This window comes from Perognathus longimembris, chromosome 22, assembly GCF_023159225.1.
Source record: "Perognathus longimembris pacificus isolate PPM17 chromosome 22, ASM2315922v1, whole genome shotgun sequence".
Classification (NCBI taxonomy): Eukaryota; Metazoa; Chordata; class Mammalia; order Rodentia; family Heteromyidae; genus Perognathus; species Perognathus longimembris.
The window spans coordinates 11688946-11712716 of record NC_063182.1 but is presented as its reverse complement, the minus strand read 5'-3'; the positions used below and the strand labels follow the sequence as shown (position 1 = coordinate 11712716).

The window sequence follows — 23771 nt, the reverse complement described above, 5'->3', positions numbered from 1 at the left end:
TCCTCTTCCTTCTAGTCCTTCTCTCCTACTTCCCTTTCTCTCTTCCACTGGAAAAGCTGTTTTAAACTACCTAATGCTATTTTGTGTCTGGGTTTTAGACATAAGAATGCAAAGGGCAGACACTTGAGCCTACAGGTTGATGAGAGGTCTATTCAATCAGGGCAATAACGAATAGAGATCTCAGCTCAAATAACCATCATGGTGTGACCTCTAATTGAGTTCAAAATCATTCTCTCTCTTTTCTTATTTCTTCTCTCTCCCTCAGCCTCTGCTTCTCTGAAATCTTTCTTGCTCCACTTCTTTTCCTAAATATTACCTGAATATCTGTTTCAATGTAGTATTTAAAATATTTAGGATTACAATAATGTTAAGTCATTATAATAATGTAAGTCACCAAGTCATTCTTGCTACTCAGCTAAGAAGTTCATTATTGCAAATTATTGAAGCTTCCTCTATGTTATCATCCTGATATTATTAATTTTATTCTTTGATATTATTCATTTTATCCTTGTTCTCAATCCTAGGAAGAGCTCATAACACTTGACTTGCCACCAGCTCATCTGTAACAGACCATAAAGTGGAACTTTAAGAAAATAAACTTGTTCTCCTTGGATATATTCCCTGTTCTTATGATAAGAATTATGTCATTTCACTTAACTTCTAAAAAGAAAGATGAAATGGAGTTTGGCTGGATGATTTTCCCTTCTGGTCCAGTTCCCTCACCTACACCTGATTATGAGCATGTTTCAGTTAAGCGTCCAGCACTGCTGACACTATTAGTTCCGGAGTTTCAAAGTCTACATAAATGCAATGCCTTTTCAGTTTGCTCTCAGGCTTCAAAAAGCAAACAAAACTATTTTGCTGATGAGCATTTAAAATTTTTATATTTTCTACCTTTCTAGATGGGCTTCATAAAGTGGAAAATATATAAGCATCAATCAAGTAAAGAAGTAAATTCTTAAGTAACTTTTTTTAAAGAACAAGGAGGTAATTACCTCTTTGTTCAGGATTGAAAAAACTTATATTTCCACTTGATTGGTAAGCCATTAAATAAGAATATCTCATTGAAAGTAGTAGCAAAGCCCTTCAGATATTAGCCTGAAGATAAATTTCAGTGAAAAAAATAAATTTGGATATTCATCAGTGCCCAAACTTTGGTATATAGTTGTGAGCCAAATAGGCAGGGTATATCTTATTAGCTAAATTTGGTCACTGATAGCTTTAGTATTTGTCTGCCTTCTCCATTTCCTCCAAAGTATAGGAAATTAGAATTTTTGTTGTTCATTGTATATTAAATATACCTGTATTTAAAGTTTTCTGTTAGGATAGGAAGTGTGATGATGTGTATGCATGTATGTATATATGGGTATATATATATATAAATATATATACACACACACACATATATACATTTTACTCAGCTTTCTGCTTTTTTTAATTTGCCATGCAGATTTAAATAGAGCAGAGTCTATTCATGCAGATTATAAGAAATGAAAAACAAGTAAGACTTCATTAATTGGTGTTTCTGGACAATGTATGCTATGTGTATATGTTTGTGTATACACACATGTATTTTTAAAACTTGGTTGATTTAAATGTCTTGGTTTTCAAGTAGTCTTAGATTACTTATTTTGATAATGCATTGCTAAACATTGTGGAAACTTAAAAGAATTGCATTTTTTTAAAGAGTGTAGAAGGTGGTTAGGATGAGTATACTTCTGAAATTTTCATTAGTTTTACTCCCATGGGGAATACCAAGAAAATGTATTTGGCCATTGCTAAATATGACATATACCATTTTATATTTATTTGTTGCAATGTCTTTTGCAAGAATAAAAATGAGGAATTAATTACTGAAAAAAAAAAAGCAAACAAAACCAAAAACTCCATTTGGAGTTTCCTCAACTGCCCAAGGTTTCTCTCCAAGCTCCAGTTATGGGATTCACCCCAATGACATTTTCTGCTTCAACAATCTAATTTTGGACATGGAATATCCTCTATGCCCTGTGCTTTATACCAAGTGATTAGAGTTGACTTTCTCTGCACCCTCTCTACTTGAATGATCTGGTGAAAAGGCCAGACACCACTCATATTAGGACAGAACAAGGGGACTTCCCGGCTTCCTGAGGCAATGTGATTGTGCACAAGGCAGAGGGCATAGTTCTTGGACCTCTGTTTTGATTTGGGAAGTGCTAATGGTTTGAGGGCAGCGGAGTTATCATTAGTGACTAGGCCTCCCTTGACATCTATTGAGAGGATGTCAGTCACTGATGCCAGGACTGGGAGAGAACTCTATTAACTGCAGGACCAGCCTTGGTAGAGGTGCCCTTGAATACTGAAGGTATTTCTTAGATGTCCAAAGTACCCTTGCTGTAGAATACTCACTGAAAGTAAGCCTAGTATTAGGTGATGTTCAATTGGCTATCTTACTGTTAATAAGAGTTAACAAAATAAGTAGAGCTCATAGTATTATTCTGAGAATAAAACTGTCTGACCAACAGACCCCAAGTTCAACAAATACTGGTGGGAGGGTTGTGACAATGGGTTTTCTGACATAGTGCTTTAAAACTATTTCCTTTTCTCTCTTATAGTGGGAATTATTTAAGTCTTTGTACATAGTTTTTCAGGATGTCTGTGAATTATCTCTGGCTTAGTATGAAAACTACACACTTGGAGATGAAGATGGCCAGTCTGGACAAAAAGGAGTTAGTGAAGCCATATCTCAAAACAAACAAGTTGGTATAATGGGTTATATTTGTAATCCCCGCTCAGCAAATGGTAGAGATAGGAAAATTATGGCCTGAGGCTAGCCTTGGCAAAAATATGAGACCTTACTTTACCTAAAAAATAACTAAAGTAAAAAGGGCTTGGGTAAGGCTAAAGTGTACAGGGCTGGCTTAGCTAGTGCTAGGCCCTGAGTTCAAACCCCAGTAAAACACACACACACACACACACACACACACACACACACACACACACACACACACCCCTCAAAGTTTGGAGGTGCACAAACAGGTCTGGGTAAAAATTTTCATATTTCTGTTTTTGGAAATAAAGTATTTATCCTTTATGTCTTCAAGTCCAAATACTTTAGCCTGAAGACACAGACCTCTGATTGTGCCTTTACTTATTTCCCATTTCTGCTACTCACTTTATCCTTCTGAAATGTTGAATTATGCACAGTTCTCAGACTACAGAGTTTTTGTCTTTTCTTGGTCTGCTATACTTAAGTGAACTTCTGTGATACATCTCCTCCGGGGTGCTTTCCGGTACTTTGTCATCCCTTAGCCCTCTGCAGATTGACATTGATCCATATAATATAACCTTCAGAATTTATCTCCATCACACGCTGCACAGAATGGATGTTGTGTATTTAGCTACTGCAATGTGCCCCAGTCAGTAACAAGAGCTACATGTCATTCATCTGGGAATCACTGGTGCCAGCATTTGGTAAGCTCAATAAACAACTTATCCTTGTTAGATTAGCAGGTATGCATCTGTAAAATGAGTACAATATTATTCCTTTGGTTATTCCGACAAGGGATTCAGTAGATACAGCTGTTAATTCCGTCATCAAACCTCCTTAGTTACTTATAAAACACCGAAACAAATATACAATACACACAGGCCATATTGACAGTCACCTCTAGATGTCATTTTAGTACTCATAACATTTCAACATGTTCAACAGAATTGCAATTATATTTGCCAACTTTAAGATACCACTTGGCTTATGAGATCCAAATAGAGGGAGGCTATTCATGGACCAGATGAGCAATTTTTATAAACCACAGTTTAATTCAATGGCATCTGTTAGTTTTTTATAAACTGTTGGTCATATTCACAGGTAAAACTTATCTTTAAGAAGAATATTAAAAGTGCTGTTGACAAAGCATATCCTGTCCATAAAAAAACTATCTATCTATCATCGATTTATCTATCATCCATCTATCTATTAGAGAAAATAGAATATTTTCATTAAAATGAAGACCCTCTGTAAATACTTCTTTTGGTTCAGGAAGCTCCTAGAATTCCTGCCCTGCAGTCCTTTCTCCACCTCCACCAGACACAGACACAGACACAGACAGACAGACAGACACACACACACACACACACACACACACACACACACACATTCTCAGAAGCATGGATAGCCATACCAAGCTCCATACTGTTGCAGAGTTGAGTCCAGCTCTCTAAACTAGATTTGTTCAATCTTCCCTTACCTTTTGGGTTTTAGTGCTATCATCTTGGATGAAAGTCAAGGTCATTTTATTATCACTGCCAACAAAGAAGGGAAAAGACACATAAATTATGTTTGCTTACACAATAATCTTATTGTCCCTCACCTGTGAGGTTGGCAGTAGAAAACTGTGGAAAGCAGCATCAAATGGTATGCATGATGTATGGGGAGGTAGGTATGCCTGGGAGACCTGGGGTTTAGAAAAAAGGTGGTAACATTGTAACTACTGAGTAGAATGAGGGAGCAGGTACAATGAAACAAGAGAATACCAGTGTCAGAGAAAGCCATATAAGAAGGGATAGACTTTGTGGTAAGAAGTGAAGAGCCATTTTTTTTTTTTAGACATTGGAAACTGGGGAAGCAATAGCAGTTCTGCTCTATTTGGATGTGGTTTCTTTCCACCAACAGTAAGTATTTATTATGTGTTTTCTGGGTACTGTAGGAGACATGTGAATTAAGCCCTAAATCAGCATCAAAAACCAGGCTACTAATTTTATGTATAGACAACCATATGGTCTGGTTAAACACAGAAATACAAATTAATAATAATTCACAAGTGTTTACACACCAAGGCATTTTGTTCAGAAGTTTCCACATATGTCATTCTCCATATACCTTACTCAATATACCTCTTGTCTTTATTTTAGTACTGTACCCCCAAGATGTTGGTGTAGGAGAACAAAGTTTTAAGAGTTCAATGCACAGGTGCAAAACTGTGTTGTGACACAATTTCAAACTCATTGAATTTGACTCTGTCCTCAATTCTATTTCTGTCCCTTCCATCACTCAAAATGTACATTGATTTCTCTTAGTCTGCTAGATGACATTTAAAACATTGCTATAATTATTGATATTTCATGAGGTGTTTCCACAAAGCAAAATATCAAATGATATGTTTCATTTTACAGATCTGGTATGATTAGGCACATTTTAATTAATTAATTAATTAATTGTATGTGTCCAAACTGGGTCTTGAACTCAGTGTCAGGGGACTATTTTATGCTCAAGGCTGGCACCTTACCACTTCATCCTCACTTCTACTTCTGGCATTTTGCTGGTTAATTGATGATAAGAGTCTTATAGACTTTTCTACCCACGTTATCTGCAAATTGTGATCCTCAGAATCAGCCTCTGAGTAGGTAGGATTACAGATGTGAGTCACTGGTGTCTGGCTTTAGACTATTTTTAAATACCAGGAGAATTTCCTATTAAAAATTCATTTATAAAGCAAAGAACTCCCCAAAAATGAGCCTTCCTCATCCAGATTTTAAGATGGTAGAATTTCGGGGCTGGGGATATAGCCTAGTGGCAAGAGTGCCTGCCTCGGATACACGAGGCCCTAGGTTCGATTCCCCAGCACCACATATACAGAAAACGGCCAGAAGCGGCGCTGTGGCTCAAGTGGCGGAGTGCTAGCCTTGACGGGAAGAGGCCAGGGACAGTGCTCAGGCCCTGAGTCCAAGGCTCAGGACTGGCCAAAAAAAAAAAAAAGATGGTAGAATTTCATAAGGCAAGATTTATTTGTTCTTAACTATTACTAGTAAAAATCTGGAAAAATAATCTAGATCCCTTAAAACTTAGCTACTCCATGTAATGACTTAAATTATGGAAAGAACAAAGTATTTATTCATTCATTTATTCATTTATTTATTGATGCTAGTCATGGGGCTTGAACTTAGGACCTAGACATTGTTCCTGAGCTTTTGTGCTCAAAGCTTGTGCTCTGCCACTTGAGATATGGCTCCAATTCCAGCTTTTTTTTTGGGGGGGGGGCTAATTGGAGATAAGAGTCTCCTAATTGATAAGACTTTCCTGCCCAGGCTGGCTTTGAACCACGATCCTCAAATCTCAGCCTCCTGAGTTACTAGGACTATAGGGGTGAGCCACCAGCATCTGGCTTATATTTTCATTTTCATACACTTCAAAAAATAGAAATAGATTCATAACTTTTCAATTATTATGAAAAGATAAATCATATGAATTTATTATTTCTCTCCTAGTAAACTGGGCTAATTTAATGCAGGAATACATACATACAAACATAGATACATAAACACATACATGCAAAGTCAAATTTTATACAGTTTTTTTTCATGAAGAACACTCGCAAAAGGTTTCTTCAGTGAAGTAGAGAATGCTTGAAGATTTGTAGGCTATAATGAGAATTCCAGGGAGTTCCAAGTCTGACTGAATTCCAGAAATATAAAGAGGTTTAGCCAGTGCTGAGATTGTGCCCTGGAGAGCATCCTCAGTCCCAGATGTTTGTCCTTAATCACTGTTATTGATTCTGGAAAGCCATGTGGTCAGCTGTACAGGCCCAGTATCTCTTTGGGGAAACATTTAAATGGAATGGTCTTACTGATGAAAAGACCTAAGTCTTCAAATCAGTAGGATAAATATCTAGGAGCTCAATTGCTAGATTGTATAATGTATTAGTTTCCTAAAGCTGTGGTAATAAATTTCCATAAACTGAGTAGCTTGAAATAATATAAATTTATTTTTATCATTCTTGAAGCTAAAAGTCTAAAAACAAGTTGTCAGCAGGGCCATGATTCCTCTGAGGGCTGTAGGAAAGAATTCTTCCTTGTCTCTTCCTAGCATCTAGTAGTTTCCAGCAATCCTTAGTATGCCTTGGCTTGTGGTGCATTATTTTAATTTTTATTCATATGCACATGGTTATCATCTCTCTGTGGGTCTACATGTCCCCATCTCTGAATACCTACATTTTCATTGTATTACAAGGACTTTGGTTATCGGTTCTGGAGGCCTATCATGATCCAGTGTGACTTCATCTTAACTAAATGAACTATATATTTAAACCCTTTACTTCCAAATAAGATCACATTCATAAGTATTGGGTTTCAGACATCAATATACCTTTTATGGGAGTGGGTTGCAATTCAGCCATGATACATAGTAAGACAATATTGAGCTGAAAATGAACTGTCAAATTGTCTCACAAAATTTTTATCCCACTAGCAATGATTGAGAGTTCCTTTGCTCCACAGGCTTGAGAAGCAGTTGCTGTTGACAGGGATCAGTAGTAGTAGTCGTAGTAGTGGCATATTCATTCTAATAGGTTTGTGATGGTACCTTATTGTTGTTTTAATTCACAGTTCTGTAAGGCCAAGTATTATTTAGCCGTTTTCATATATTTAATTCCTTCTCTTTGATGAACAGTCACAGGGTTTTTGTTTTGGCTTGGATTCTTTACTATTTTTATTTTCTACTGGTACACTTAGTAAAGGGCTTCATTGTGATATTTCCATGCATGCATACAATCATATTTGATGATATAAACTCCTTTTACTAACTCTTATCTTTCCTCCTCCTCCACCCCCCCTCCCTTTCCACTTTCCACCTCCCAAGTAGGTCCCCCTCGAATTTTTGTATTTTGGGGTGGGGGGGTTCTTTTCTTCTCTAATTTCCACAAATGAGAGAGAACATGTCATATTTGTCCTTCTGAGTCTGTAATTTTAAACATAACCAAAGAATCACCAGTTTTGCCCATTTTCTAGGAGACAACATAATTCATTCATCTTAATAGATGAGTAAAATCCCATTTAGTACACACACACACACACACAGTACACACACACTGTACACACACACACTGTACACACACACACACATATAACTTTCTTAAACTATTTGTCTATTGATTGGCACCTAAGCTAATTCCATAATCTGGCTATTGTGAACATTTTTGTGGTAAACACAGTAGTACAGCTATGTCTATGGTTATGGGACTTTTATTCTTTTGGGTACATACCCAGAAGGGATACAGCTGAGTCATGTGGGAATCTTATTTCTATTTTTTTTTTTACAGAAACTCCAAGCTGATTTACATATTAACTGCACTAATTTACATTATTACCAGTAGTATATAAGTGTTCCTACCCCTCAACTCCCTACATTCTCACCAGCATTTGTTATTACTTGTTTTCTTCAGTTAGCTATTGTGATAGGTGAGTTCGAATTTCAGTGTAGTTTTGATTTGCATTTCCTTGATGGCTAAAGATACCAAACATTTTTTCCATATATTTATTAGCCACTTATATTTTATCTGAAAAGTACCTCTTCAATTCATCTGTACATTTATTGACTGGGTTATCTGATGTTTTGGTATTTATTTTTTTAATTCTTCACATCTTCTTGATATTAATCCCTTGTTATATAAACATCTGCCAAGAATTTTCTTCCATTTGGTAGGCTGTCTCTTTACTCTGTTGTTTCTTTTGGTGTTTAGAAGCTTTAAAATTTGATTTAACCATTTCTTTGATGACTCAGAAAGTGTATTGTTAGTATTCAATTGCAAATTTTCTCTTTTTTTCTTCATTGTCAAAGTACAGAGAGGTTACAGTTTCATATGTAAATCAGTGAGTACATTTCTTATCCAACTTGTTACCTCCTCCCTCATTTCTCCCCCTCCCCCTTTCCCTCTCCTCCTCCCGTGAGTTGTACAGTTGTTTTACATCAAATGGTTTTCTAAGTATTGCTTTTGCAATGGTTTGTCTTCTTATCCTTTGTCTCTCAATTTTGGTATTCCCTTTCTCTTCCTTAGTTCCAATACACATATATACAGTATCCAGGGTACTAAGATCAGATACAGATACAGTGATAGCAGGGATAAAACCACAGGAAGGGAAAACGAGAGAAAAAAGGGTATAGTTTCATATGGCATGTTGAAAATAATTACAACAATGATATACCACTTGTTTCCATAACTTGGAGTTCATTTCACTTAGCATCATCTTATATGTTCATACGGGCATAGCTATTGGGCTATTGTGATCTTCTGCTATGACTAACCTAAACATGTACTAATTATCCCTATGAGGGAAACCATAGAGTCCATCTTTCTTTGGGTCTGGCTACTTCACTTAGTATGATTTTTTTCCTCAAGTCTTTCCATTTCCTTACAAATGGGGCAGTATCATTCTTTCTGAGAGAGGCATAGAATTCCATTGTATATATGTACCACATTTTTCTGATCCACTCATCTACAGAGGGGCACCTGGGTTAGTTCCATATTTTAGCAATAACAAATTATGTGCTGTGATGAACATAGTTGTGCTAGTGGCTTTAGGGTGGTCTTGCTTGGATAGATGCCCAAAAGTGGGGCTGCTGGGTCATAGGGGAGCTCTATGTTTACCCTGTGAAAGAATATTTTTATGAGAGTTTTGCTAATTATGTCATGAATACTGACACTTTGAGTGAAATCAAGGTAGGAAATTGTGTGAGACTCTTATCTTTTAGTAACAAGCAAAGCCAGGTTTAGCCTTGAGGGAAAAAGCTAAAGGACAGTACCCCAGCCATGAGTTCAAGCCCTAGTACTAGCACGCACACACACACACACAATTTTAGCGTGTAGAAATTGCTTCATGGGTGGCAAATTATTTCCAAACATTAAATCAGAATAATTGAAATTTAAAAGAACCAAAGATCTATTAAGTAAAGAGTTAAAGTGAATCATTGGTTCAAAAACATATGGCTGAGAGGCCAACCTAAAATACAACTCTCTAAAATTCTATTCAGTATTTAGTATTTTTCCTCCCTCAGGATTTCAATGGCTGGGCATGAACTAAATTACAGAATCTCAGACTTTTAAAGGATAAAGATCTCCAGTTTAACTTTCTATAAAAGGTTGTACTGCAAAGTTATGTAAAACAAATCTTTCATCATTGCCAGAAATTCCATTTCACAGACTCCTTTTTTAAGAATCACTTTTTTCTTAACATCTATTAGTTGTGAGAGGGCATCCATTTTGACATGTTCACTTCATAGATTCTTAATCAACCAGGAAGAAAAAGAAAGATACTCCCAGAACTTTCATCATGGTTCTCAAGTTAAGAAAAATGTAAGAGACAAGAATGGATGCCAAGATCAGGTCCCCTGAGTTCAAATGACCATCACTACATGAATGCATTTTTATTTCCATCTTTTGAAAAATAAAATTTCTTTTTCAGGAAAAACATTGTCTGGAAGACTCATTATAAAGCTGTGATTCAGGACATCCCACACATACATGAATGTTTTGCAGATAGTAACCTTCCTGGTAAAAATCTGAAATTATGATTTTGATGAACTCAGAACAATACTCTTTGCAGCCAGGAAAAGGCACTGAAGCCAAGTACCCATACCAGGCATAATTTCTGAAGGTTTCAGCTCCCTGGAACAGTATTCAGTCTGATTGTGCAATCAGCTACACCAGGGCTTTAAAATTCAATCTAGAAGATATAGACTCTCAGGAGGAATTAGAACAGTAAAAGATTGCTATTAACTAGGCACAAATAAATTTATTGGAGGATTCGCTCATCAGATGCAATGAAATATTATTCTCTGTCTCAATTCAGCGCTAAGAGATTTGAGTTTCTTTAATACAAATAAATAATGATATATTGTAGCCATAGTGAGGGAGAAAGCCAAACTCAGCAATTATATTTTGTGTACACAAAGAATGTTCATGTATATCCCTCAACCTCCATACACTTTAAAAACAAGACTTGGGGAAGCTACATTCTCTATCTCTAAACAGATTCTGAGTTGCTTGACTTTGGATTTTAATTCTCAAAAACAGGGAGGCCCATTCCTTGAATCTTAAAGGTGAATTACCTTTGTTATGCAGAAAACCAAATAACCAGCCTTCACTGATCCTCCTCAGGGCACATTATTACTACTTGGTGTTTTTGAGTGTTTTATTCATACCTCTAAATTTTCTCATGACAGTTGGACTTCCTATATCTAGTTGTGTGTATCCTTTGTAGGCTATAAACTCCTGAAGATAGAATCTATGCCTTATCTATTTCTGTATCTTAATGGATCTTAATGTCTTATGGGTTGGTAGATTTAAAAATATATGCGCGCACGCACACACACACACACACACACACACACACACACACACACACACACCCCTCAGGTCTTTGAAATATCTTTTCCTTGCTATTTCTCAGAATTGTTTGCTCGCTCTTTTGTTTTTGCAAGTACTAGGACTTGAACTCAGGGTCGTACACTTTCACTTGGTTTTCTTGTTCATAGCTAGTGCTCTACCATTTGGGCTGCACCTCTATTTTGGCATTTTGCTGGTTGGAGATGGAATCTTGAAGACTATTCTGCCAGGCTGATTTCAAACCATGATTCTTGAGGTCTCTGCTTCCTGAGTAGCTAGGATTACAGGTATTAGCCACCCATTTCAGGAACGTTTGTGAACCATGAAAAAAAAATTATCCTGCATTGCAAATGTAATTTAGCCACCTATGTAAGTAGTAAGGGATTCTTTAACAAATATTTACTAAATGGTATTTTTGTGAAAATTTTCAGAGGTTTCTTTTGAGATTTCAGCTGTTTAATGGAATGAAGCCATCACAGTGGGACAGAAGAAAGGAGAAAATTCCAAGGCATAATGGGAGGATGTCCTAGAAAGTGTATTAGAGGAAGAAGTTAGTTTTCCTGGACCATTGTATTTTCTCTTTCTCCTTTAATAGTTTTTTTTTTCTGAGAAATTATCAGGTTTATTTTTATTTATTTTTTGCCAGTCCTGGGCCTTAAACTCAGGGCCTGAGCACTACCCCTGGCTTCTTTTTGCTCAAGGTTAGCACTCTGCCACTTGAGCCACGGCGCCACTTCTGGCCATTTTCTATATATGTGGTGCTGAGGAATCCAACCCAAGGCTTCATGTATAGGAGGCAAGCACTCTTGCCACTTAGCCATATTCCCAGCCCCAATTGTCAGGTTTAATATTCAAGAAATAGTTGGCCCATGCCTATTAGGCCTACAGACAGGACTATCTACATGATTTGTTGTAGGGCTTAGGCCAAAATAGAAATGGTCAATTGTGCAAAAAATAAATAAGATTTCAAAACAGTGAGAGCAGAGCATTAGCTAAATGAGGAGCCTATCTAAGCTCGCATCCTTGTATGACTCTTGATCACACACGTATGGAGCCAATTCATTCAGTTCTCAAAAAAGCTTCTCTATAGTGGGAGGCAAAAAAAAAAAGGGGGGGTGTAAATGCGAACAGGAGCAAATTTCAAGTACATACAAGGACTGGCAAGAAGCCAGGAGCAGGTCCTACCTTCTAAAGCCACCCTAAAGAAAGGGATAGCGAAATTCATTTCCAGGAAAGAGGGTGGACAGAGAAGAAAGCTAGCTCACGCGCGCGTGTGTGTGTGTGTGTGTGTGTGTGTGTGTCAAACTGCGATTGCAACGGGAAAGGCCAGCAGCAGACCCACCCATGGGAGGCAGGGTGGAACAGAACGAGAGCCCGCTGTAGGCTCAGTCCATCCGCTCCGTGCCATCCTTTCATTTTGCCTTATTTACTTTTGCTTCGGCATTTCTTTTTTGGGGGTGCTGGAGGTCGAACTCAGGATGTTGCCCTTGCTAGGCAAGTGCTTTGGCACTAAGCTACATCTCAGAGCCCACTCAAGTCCCATGAACGATCTTCCTGTCTTACCGCGAGACGAATCTCTAACCAGTGAAGTCTCCAGAAGGCTTATGACACAGTAAACAGAAACATCTGAGGAATGACTGCTCAAGCTAGGCCCAGGATGCGTAACACCTCAGGCCAAGCTGCGGCAAAAATGTACCTTTAAACCCTCCCGTGATTCCTAGCGCCCCTCTCCCGGACCTCAAGCTGTCCTTTCGGCTTCAGGTCCCGCCCCCGCGTTCCCCCACGTGCCGAAGCACTTCCGGGTAGCGGAGGTCGCCCCCGGAAAGATGGCGGCCCCCTTGGAGCTCAGTTGCTGGGGAGGCGGCTGGGGGCTCCCTTCGGTACACAGCGAGTCCCTAGTGGTGATGGTGAGGCTGCCGCACGGGCCGGGAACGGGAGGAGGGGCCCGGGTCGGAAGCCAGGTGCACCCGGCTCAGGCCGCCCGCGCGCGGCGGCGGGGTCCTGGCGGCCCGGGACCCTGCTCACCGCCCCCCATGGGGGCTCACTTGGGTCCCCTGGTACCCACCCGACCTGCGACCCCGCGGCAGCCCCGCGGGAGCCCCCTGGCTTCCTCGCTGGGCTCCCGAGTCCCCTGGGCCTCGCTGCGGCGTCTGAGCGGCGCAGTGAAAACCCTCCCCGCATCCCCAGGACCTTTTGGGAAAACAGGCGCCCCAAATCCGGTAGCTGCGGGCGCGCGTCTGGGCCCCGAGGTGCGGGGAGGGACCAGGCCGCTGTTTCAGCCGCCCTCTGCCCTCGGGGGACGACGGGACTGTCAACTAAAGCTGCTCTGCATATTTGCATGACGTACTCGGTCTAAAATGTTTTGTTGCAAACTCTATTACAGGCTTATGCCAAATTTTCTGGTGCACCCTTGAAAGTCAATGTTATAGATAACACCTGGAGAGGTTCAAGAGGTACAGTGTGGATTTTTAGATGCCCTTTTCCGCCCCTTTAAAGTCCCTTCCTTCTTCTATTTAAACTTTTGAGACATGTAGCCCTAGAGTACTTTGGGATTTTAGTTTCTTCTTACCATGCCTTTGGCTCTGTGTTGTTTATGATTTGAGTAATGAAGTGGAAGCCAGCTCAGTGGAAATCATGAGCAGTGAAAATGTTCTTTAGAGCTACTCTGTGCAATTGAAAAATAAAACAAAACCCCAAAGGAAAAACATTAAAAAGCCTAAGACAGTCTTACTCATTTTTCTCTTCCAACCGTGTAGTTGGCATAGTTTCCTAAGGTATTAGAATCTTTAGAGGAAATCATAATGTTTCCTTATATGTTATCTTTTTGATTGTAGGTGATGTACCAATTTTGAGAACTGAAGACAGCGTTGTTTCTAAGCCTGCAAAAATATTAAACTTTTTAAGAAGACAGGTGGGTGATTCCTTTTGGAAAAGTAGATTTTGCTTCCCGAAAGTTTTTTTTTTTTTAACATTGCATTAAAAGGTGAGGTTTTTGTTTGATTCTAGTTTTTTTTAAAAAATCCATTGGACAGTTGAAAATACCAGAAGTTTATGCCAAGTAGGCTTGAGAATCACTGCTGTAAAGCCCGAGTTTTACTTTGATTTTAAGTCATGGTGAAGTATAGTCTGTTTACTTTTTTTTTTTTTTTGGCCAGTCCTGGGCCTTGGACTCCGGGCCTGAGCACTGTCCCTGGCTTCTTCCCGCTCAAGGCTAGCACTCCGCCACTTGAGCCACAGCGCCGCTTCTGGCCGTTTTCTGTATATGTGGTGCTGGGGAATCGAACCTAGGGCCTCGTGTATCCGAGGCAGGCACTCTTGCCACTAGGCTATATCCCCAGCCCTAGTCTGTTTACTTTTATAAACTTTGCTATTGGAATTAATATTGAAGAAGATTCAGTTTAACTATTCACTATTATATTTACTCATAGCAAAGTCAGTTTAGTTACACCACTATTATACATTCTGTACTGGGTACATCTGAGTTCCACAAAAAAAACACCTGTTTATTTTATTTTTTTTGTCCTTTCTTTTTTGGTTCTGGGGATTGAACCCAGGACGTTGTGCTTGCTAGGCAAGCACTTTGCCACTGAGCTACACCCAAGCCCTCAGCTGTTTATTTTTACAAAGCATTTATATGATTGAATAAATTAAATGTTTTATGAAACAGTGTATCTGAGGTATTTGAATATGTAAATATTGACATGATATATTTAGAATACTTTTAAGCAAAACTCCTGTGCAGGCCAGGTGCCAGTGGCACATGCCCATAATCCTAGATACTCAGGGGGCTGAGATCTGAGGATTGTGGTTTGAAGCCACCCTGGGCAGGAAAGTTTATGAGACTCTTACCTCCAATTAACCCAGTTAACCACCAAAATTCAGAAGTGGAGCTTTGGCTCAGGGGTAAAGCACTAGCCTTGAGCAAAAAGGCTCAAGGACAACACTCAGGCTCTTGACTGCAAGCCTAAGACTGACACAAAAACAGAGATAAAACTCCTATGCATTAAAACGTGGTTTTCCTAAATTAGATTTTCTTTCATTTTTCATGGAGAAAAGTGCAACCACTTGGAAGTGTTTTCCACTAATTACTTTTATTTGTTAACTTTGAACCATGCTATGCACTAGGTCATTAACAAACCTTGAAATAATAGAAGTAAAATGATAACTACCAGGTATTTACTGTATGCCTGTACTATACTGTACTGAGAACCTTATGTACATTAAACAAGAATGTTCATTGGTTTGTATTTCTTTATTCCTTTTGACATCATGTTTGCCATTTGTGAAAAGAAATAGCAATCCTAATTTGTATACTACATTGTCCTTGGGATGTTCTTCATTGTCTTTGGGATGCTCTAATTTTTTTGTTTTTTCCATAGAAATATAATGCCGATTACGAACTCTCAGCAAAGCAAGGGGCAGATACACTTGCTTACATAGCTCTGCTTGAAGAGAAGCTTCTCCCTGCTGTGGTATGCATGCCTGAATTCTACAGTATTTTAGTGACTTCATTGGCAATAATCTCTTCACAAGCATAATAATGAGAAGAGATTAAGAGAGGAAATTTCACTTATGTGTTAATCTTGCTCTTGCATACCAATGTGAAACTGAATTATTAGAACTTCAGCTAGTATTGGTACATTAAAGTGAAGGATAATATTTATTTTTTTATTTTAAAGTATTTTTTTCATTGCTAGGGATTAACACTAGGACCTCACACAAGCTAGGCAAATATTCTACCACTGAGCTGTATCTCTAAACCCAGTGTATTTTGGAAATAAACATTCTTTGTGGGAGCTGAAACTTTTTTTAATCCCACGTATAGAATTGATTAAATGGTAATTCACTCATTCAGCAAATATTTACTGCATGCCAACTATATGCTATGTTTTGTTCTGGTTCTCAGAATGTAACAGCAACACATACATTTTTAAATTTTATATGAGATCACTTTATTTCATTTATGAAAAACAATCAATCACACTGAATGATCAATAGTGGTAATTGATGGAAGAAGATCTTGAGAATGCTCTTTCTTTCCTTTTGCAGCTTCACACATTCTGGGTTGAGACCGACAATTACTTTACTGTGACAAAGCCATGGTTTGCATCACGGATTCCTTTTCCCTTGAGTTTAATCCTACCTGGAAGAATGTCTAGGGGGGCACTGAATAGGATTCTCTTGACAAGAGGAGGGCCTCCCCTCTACCATGTTCAAGAAGTGGAAGCACAGGTATGTTTTTGATTATTCTCCAAGCCAGGGTTCTACAGGGAAGGCATAGGAGGAAGAGCATAGATGAACTTATCTAGGGATACTGCCTCGAAAGCAGCTTCATAGCATCCTTCCTACTTTTGAGATGTAATTTCATCCTTGTTAGATATACAGAGATGCCAAGGAGTGCCTAAATCTTCTGTCAAACAGATTGGGAACATCTCAGTTTTTCTTTGGAGATACGTAAGTTCATGCCCTTGAAAATCATTTTGATATTTTACACATGTATATTCAGTGAAAAGTAGTTCAAAGAGTGCTCCCTTACCCCTTTAAAAAGGAGTTTGTCACTTAAAAAAAGGATTTGATACATTTATTTTTTAGTTGTAGGAAACTTTTTGTGTCAGTGCTGCATATATGAATTTAAAATATCAAATGTTTTTCTTGCCTTGCCCAAATTTAAATTACACCTGTGAGAAAAAAGAATCTGTATTTTACAACTTAATTTTCTTATAAATAAATAAATGCTTAGAGTCTTTTTTAACCTACCCAAAGGGTAAAACCCTAGTTGTGTCATTGTGAATTGAAATGGTTAGTAAATGTTTAGAGCATTATATGATGTACTTGAGATTTGACAAGTATATTTGGACAAAACTTTATTTAATCACAATCCCAAGTTAATATTTTTAATGTACTTAAAATGTTAATTTATTTGTAGGCCTTCTACTTTGGATGCCTATGTGTTTGGTTTTCTTGCACCTCTTTATAAAATACAGTTTCCTAAAGTTCACTTACAAGAACATCTGAAGCAGCTCTCCAACTTGTGCCGCTTTTGTGATGATATTCTAAACAGTTACTTTAGGCTCAGTCTTGAAGGTAAGCTGGCTGCTCATCATTAGCTAATGTTTATTTGCATTGAATATTTTCATATTCTCCCAAACCTCAGGCCTTGAGTATGCTAGGCAAGCACTTCTCCATTGAGCTATGTCCTTAGTCTGTGGGATTTTTTCTTTTGAGACACAGCCTTGCTTTATAACCTAGGTTGACTCAAACCTGCTATGCAGTCCAGAATGGCCTTGAATTTATGATCCTACTGCCTCTGCCTCCTGAGTATTGGCATTACAGGCATGTACCACAGCCATGCCTGGGTTGTGTACTGTCTTTAAATACTGGGTTATAGCACTTGAAGAAGTTGCATTTTTCCAACTTCATTGTTAATCCTTAGTTAAATAGAAACTAGACTAACCTTTTATTTGCCCCTCTGGGTTTTATTTTGTTACAGTCTCTTCTTTTTAAATATTCCCCCTTTGAAGTAGTACATTTTCTTCTGAAAGAGTAACAACCACAGTTATTGAGTCCTTGCTAAAATAGTATTTAACCTAATGCAAATAGCCAATTACTTTAAATGATTTATACCTGCTGCTTCTAGCATTTTCCTGCGTGAACAGAAATCAGTAGCAGATTGATTTTGGTGAGGTACACTCCTATGATTCCACTACTTGAAAACTGATTTCATCAGACTGGAGGTATATAGTAAGTAGAGGACACCTGTCACTTAGGATATGATTCTTTTGAGTGGGGGCCTTGTACTTAACTGATTTTAATACTAAGTTTGTATTGGGAGAGTTGGGTGAAATTGTCCACTTAAGAAATCGCAGTTAAAACCAACTAGTTGGCTTAGGTGGACAGTTTAGTTTTTAGGCCAGGTTGTGTGTTTCCTGTCTAGGGAATGTTAGTAGATTGGAAGACAATGAGCAGTCACCAGAAAACTTGACTATATAGCAAATCAAAATCATGAGTCCTAGTTCAGGCATACATAATCAGAATCTTTTAGGAATAAAGCCCAGAAACTTGTTCTTTTAAAAATCCCTGTAAATGTTTTAATGCCTGTGGATAGCTGTTTGGTAGTCACTGTCTTACCACACTATTTATATAGTTGTGATCAAAGACCTACTTTAAATGAATGCAAAGACCTACTTTAAATGAATGAGGGAAAGATACAGTTTAAATTTCAGAAGGAAAAGAGGACTGAAAGACTGCTGTGTTTTTACTAATTACTATGGCTAGCTGCATGTCACTTGGCTCATGGTCTTCTCTGTGGACCCATTTGAATCCTTTTGTTCAGAGTTCAGTTTTGGACCTTACTATGCCTCCTAATATTGCCTTTGAGCCCAGAATGGATTTTCCCTTTGTCTATTTTTATATTTTGGAGGGTGAGGTAATTGGGAGGGTGGGTAGACTCAAAGTCTTTTAATCTAAACAGTTTTCAAGTCTTTCAAAATTTCCTATCTTTTTCTGATTTCTGTCCTGGCTTCTTAGGCATCTCTCCAGCTGGACAAGAAACGGTAGATGCAAATCTGCAGAAACTCACACAACTTGTAAATAAGGAATCCAACTTGATCGAAAAGGTCATGTTTACTTCAGTCATTATTTTATAGTAGCCAATGTTGTAATTTGGGTTATGCATTAATTTACCTTCTTAGTTTTCTTAGTTGACTTTTCAGCTGCTTAAATTGTACTAACTACATATAATTTAGTGTTTGGAAGCTAGCAGTGTCCTGATTGCTGTGAAAAATGAATAGATGATGGTATAGGTTTATTTTTTGTCACACAATATGAATCTATTAAGCCTGGAATCCCTAAAGATTTGCTTCAGACAAATGATGGCAACACATATATTTTCTGTTTCTTGAGATTATAAGCTGTCTTTTCTTATTAACAGTAAGTACCGCATGTCTTTTTTTTTTTCTTCCACATGTAATGTTTTGGTTTTCTCCTTTGTGTCCTTTTTTGTTATGAATGTAGTCTGTATTGTTACCCCATTATAGGTGCTTTGCCATTTTAGGAGGTGTTTATTTTTCAGAGGGATTTTCAGGGACTGTGTGGGGGAGAGAGCCAACACTAGACATTTTGAGGGAAATTCTATTCAGAAAAGCACAAGGGTGTTGCCCATTTTCTCCTCAAGGCTAATAGATTTGCTTGTTTCTTATACAAATGAACAATATTTTATTTTTTTCTGGGTATATGGGGTTATCTCATTCACATCGTAACAGCTCTGAATGCTGATACTAACACTATATCCATTTTATGCATGAGGCTTTGAGAGTTAGCTTTATCACCTGCTCAAGGTCTCTCAGTTGGCAGAAAAGTAGAAAGGAAACTTAATCCCTAGAAATGTGCCTGGCATGAGCTTTCATTTATTCTCTTCAGTAGTCAGCTAGCTAGCTGATGGATGAAATTACGGATGTTAGTACAGACTAAATATATATGCTAGTATATTTGTCACTATTATTCTCTGGATGACTTGTAGGCTTTTTTATTTTTTGTAGTATTTCATGAGTTGTTATAATTTGAGAAATGAGTAAAATTGGAAAAGTTCATTATTACTAGTTATGGTAAGCTGAGTTAAAGCCTGATCTGGCTTAGTTCTTTGCTCCATCCAGTAAATCTGAGCAGTATATGAAGTTTATGTGGATGAAGGAAAGATCCCTGCAATATAGATTCCATTTTCTATATGTGGAGAATTTATGACAAATATAGAAAGAAAACTGAAATGCCCACATACTAAGACAGTAAAGCCAGGCAGTCCTGTCACCACTTTGTACACGTCTTTGTGGTGCATCATCAGTGTATCAGAGTTCTCTGACCTATTCAGTTAGGCACTCCCTTTTGTTTATGCCTGTTCTTCTGTAGGAAATCTGTGTTTACTGGTCAAAAGAAGATGGTCGGGCAACCAATCTTGTTAGCCACCACTCTTCACTTTGGGAGAAAATCTCAAATGAATGATGTTTTATAAAGTTATTGTAAGAGAGAAAAGACCTCAACACCACTGACGAAAGGAGTTCACTGTTGATTCTTTTTCCATTGGAAAATGAAAAGTTAATATTATATACTCATTCTCTGCCAAGAACCTCTCCCAAAATGCTCTCTGTGCTTTATAAAAGAATCTTGAGATAATTAGGGTAGGAGGGCTGAATACTCTGTACAAATACAAAAGTGTTAAAGAGCCTGCCTATCAAATGAACAATAGGATGCTGTTTTCTGTTGGTGTCATGTTTTGATGGCAATTGCTTTAAAGTCTTTTGTGAAGTTAAACTGACAGTGAACTCAACACAGGGCCTGAAACTTGGACTTTGTGGGATACTGTGATTAACAGTAGATCAGAAACCCACTAGAAAATGAACTCTACCACTTTGGTGGGGGAAGTTGGGAGAGAAAGAACTGGGAGAGAATGAGGGAGGGGTGACACTGTTCAAAAGGAAATGTTCTCATTACAGTGACTTATGTCAATGTAACTCCTCTGTATATAACCTTTTCAGTGAAATTTTAAAAATCTTTTTTTAAAAAAAGAGTAGTTCACTGAGGTCAGGTTGAGTGCTGAGTAACCCCTTTTCTAGTGTTTGAGGAGTACTAATATGCTTTGCTTCAGGTTAAGTCTGAAGTTTTTGGACATTTCTTAACATGTTCCATATTAATCTGTTTCTTTAAGGCAGTCTTAGAATGGATTCAGTGTTTGGAGAGCCTCTGGTTTGGATCTAAAGAATTTATCCTTTCTGCCCCATTACTAGTTTCCTTTGGTCTGCATACTTTTAGCTTGAAAAAGCTCATCTTAATGTAATCACAGTCATTAAAGTAAAGAGGTATAGTTGAAAGAATAATTCCGTTGCAATAAAAAGACCTGGGCTCAAATGTCAGGTTTGATACCAGCTTTGTGGCCTGGGGCATATCACTTGCCCTTTCTGCACCTCATTTGCTTCATTTGAATAATAGGGAAGTATGATGTATGCCTGTTTCCTTCACTTAGTTAGGAAGATCACATAAGATACTGTACATGAACATACTTTATAAGCAGTGGACACTAGGGTGACCAAATTATTATTTTTACCTTTATTTTCATAAAGGCCTCTTATACTAGGTGAGCTATGATATAATTTAGTATTCATTTTGTGGAATTGTGGTAACTTTGGGAAGGTATCAAGAATGAGCACATTGCTTTTTAGATAGATAGATAGATAGATACTGAGTCAGCTGGTATGACCTTCACAATTCTTGAGAGACTATTTGCAGCAGTTCTGCAAACATGTGGTTCTTGGCTATAGTTTGGATGGGAAGGCCACAGTCCACATAAGTGGTGCCATAGCCTTAGTCAGATGTATCTTTTATACTTTCTACAGATGGATGACAATCTTCGCCAAAGCCCTCAGCTTCCTCCTCGGAAATTACCAACACTTAAATTGACTCCAGCAGAAGAGGAGAGTAATTCTTTGCACAGGCTGTCACCCTGACAGTTATTGTGCTTTGTGGCCAAGTCTTAAGATTGTCATGGTAATCTCTAACACCAAGGGTGTGAAGGCAAATAGAAAATGCCATTCATAGGTATAAGGAAGACTAATGCAAAAGGAACTTCCTATGATGTTTTTTTTCTTTCAACCAAGAAGCTTGTATTCTAGCTTTGGCAATGCATTTTTAAGTAAAGGTGAATGCTAAATGAATGTGGTGGGTGGGGGAAAGAAAACACATAATACTTTGTATGAAAAAATCTTGCCTTAAACTTGGCAGATTTTTTGCCTTTTGCTCATGTGTTACTGGCCAAAAGCTATAGTTCTGTTCTGAATGTGTATTCTTAATTTATTCAAAGTAATTTATTCAGTTTACTAGTTTTCTTATACCTGCCTGTATATATAATATATGGCACTTTGGCAGAGGCTTTTTTTTTTTCCTCTTTGGAAATCTGATGCCTATTTTAGGACCTAGAAAAAATATAAATTATTTCACTAGAAAGGCCTGTATTTAACTTTGAATGTGCTTTTTACCTACACTTTCATAAGCCTAACCTTTTGGATATTTAGAACCACATTTATAAACATTAAGAATGGTTGCATATTACATTCAGCTGCTGAATTCACTTCAAAATAGCATAAGTACTTGCTGATGTGTTCCTTATAGGTGAATAAGTGGGCTTTTAGGAGCCTTTTGTTTGCAGGGTAAATATGGCAGCTTCAGACCTATGTATTTATAGAACATCTCAATTGTCTCATTCTTGTATTGATTCCAGAACTGAATATGTTGGTCATCTTTATTGTGTTAAGCTGTAAAACCTTACCCAGTTGTAGACACTACTCAGGAGAAGCCCGTGGCCAGGGTAATTGAAACACCTTCTGTGCATCTGGTCTGTGTTCTCTAGGCTTGACTCAGACCAGAATTCTCTCCTAACGTGCATATCATATACTCACAGCTTTCTGACAACTAATTGTTTTCCATATATTTTACCTACTGTTGAAGGATCCAACGGAATAAATCAGAAATAGCAGATTTTTATGACTATTTTCTATTTATTGGCTGATGAATTGTTTTAAGGATTTGCTGTGTGGTAGTTTTCCTTATAATAGAAACTTGCTGATGTTAGTGGTTGAGGTGCTTCTGTTGTTTTAAACTCCACTTCTGGGATTTAAAAAAAAAAAGGACCTTGTTTTTGATTATTGTCTTAAAAGATTACTATGGTGCTCAGCAAATCTTACAAAGTCCTGCAGAAACCCATATGTTAAGAAAACAAGCCTTGTTGTCAAGAGAATCAACTAATTTGAGCTGAGTGGCACTCAGTTGTGTTTGATCCTCATCCTCTCAGTTCTGAATTTAGTAAGTGTTTCTATGAGATACAAGAGGTTTGTTTTTTTTCTTTTCTTGATGGTTTTAACTGTGTGAGAAACAAGGTAATCTTCATGGTGTTGAAGTGAAGGCTGGATGCACAGAGTGAAACCACCAGTGAGTTTCAGATGACTTCTCTAACAATGGTTGGGGTGGGGGTTGAGGGAATTAGGTGTTACTCATCTTCAAAGGCAGTTTGTTATTTCAGCATTCTGAAATCTCTATGAATATTTTATGTTGGAAATTATGACTGTGATGCTTTATTATTTTCTAGGATTGATGAATATTGGGAAAGAATAGTTAAGCACATTAATCAGACATCTGTTTATGCTTTAGTCAGGGTTAGTCATTTTCAATTATGATTTATATTATACCTTCCAAAAAGCATTTGAAATGGCTTACAATTGCAAAACACATATAAAACAAGACAATTGTTATTAGTTTCTGAAAAAAATATGTAGAAGAAAAAGCTATCAACACTTAACAGATTATAAAAGTGAATGATATATCTGACTTCAGATTTCTCCATAGGTAAAAAGAAAATATAATACTAGGTTAAATAGGTTACTCTTTTAATAAAACTACAAAAGACTGTGAAGAAGGAAAGTATGTTTATGTGTTTATAAGAATATGGGAAATCATTTTCTTGTGATACACAGACTTCAGCTATGAAATACATGTGGTTTCATGTGTTGTTTGACTTAAAAAGGGTCATTTTAGAATAACAAGTATTTGTTTTTTGTATACTATCAAAATGATTCATTTACTTTTTGGTCATTTCTG

At 37.6% G+C, this 23771-nt stretch overlaps 1 protein-coding gene across 4 annotated transcripts; it reads left to right on the top strand.

The window, feature by feature from the left end:
• Positions 1-12933: 12933 nt before the first annotated feature.
• Positions 12934-22655, top strand: Mtx3 (metaxin 3). Of its 4 annotated transcripts, XR_007208646.1 has the most exons (10): positions 12934-13042; positions 13519-13588; positions 13970-14046; positions 15515-15607; positions 16185-16367; positions 16513-16589; positions 17062-17219; positions 17773-17876; positions 18663-18751; positions 21518-21534. XR_007208646.1 is itself a non-coding variant. In XM_048331163.1 (9 exons), exons 1-9 carry the CDS (start codon positions 12962-12964, stop codon positions 21626-21628), a joined length of 939 nt encoding a protein of 312 aa, XP_048187120.1. In that variant the 5' UTR covers positions 12934-12961; the 3' UTR covers positions 21629-22655. The 4 variants fall into 4 exon arrangements, 3 of the variants coding, with proteins under 3 accessions (XP_048187120.1, XP_048187122.1, XP_048187121.1); XM_048331163.1 differs by lacking the exon at positions 17773-17876 and having other exon boundaries at positions 21518-22655; XM_048331165.1 differs by lacking the exons at positions 17773-17876; positions 18663-18751 and having other exon boundaries at positions 21518-21649.
• The last annotated feature ends 1116 nt before the right edge of the window (positions 22656-23771 follow it).

Excerpts from the sequence above, each read along its gene's own strand:
- Mtx3 (XM_048331163.1), top strand. The coding sequence starts at position 12,962 with ATGGCGGCCCCCTTGGAGCTCAGTTGCTGGGGAGGCGGCTGGGGGCTC. Across the intron at positions 13,043-13,518 it reads GCGAGTCCCTAGTGGTGATG|GCTTATGCCAAATTTTCTGG; the intron begins GTGAGGCTGCCG and ends ACTCTATTACAG. Across the intron at positions 16,368-16,512 it reads TTCAAGAAGTGGAAGCACAG|ATATACAGAGATGCCAAGGA; the intron begins GTATGTTTTTGA and ends CATCCTTGTTAG.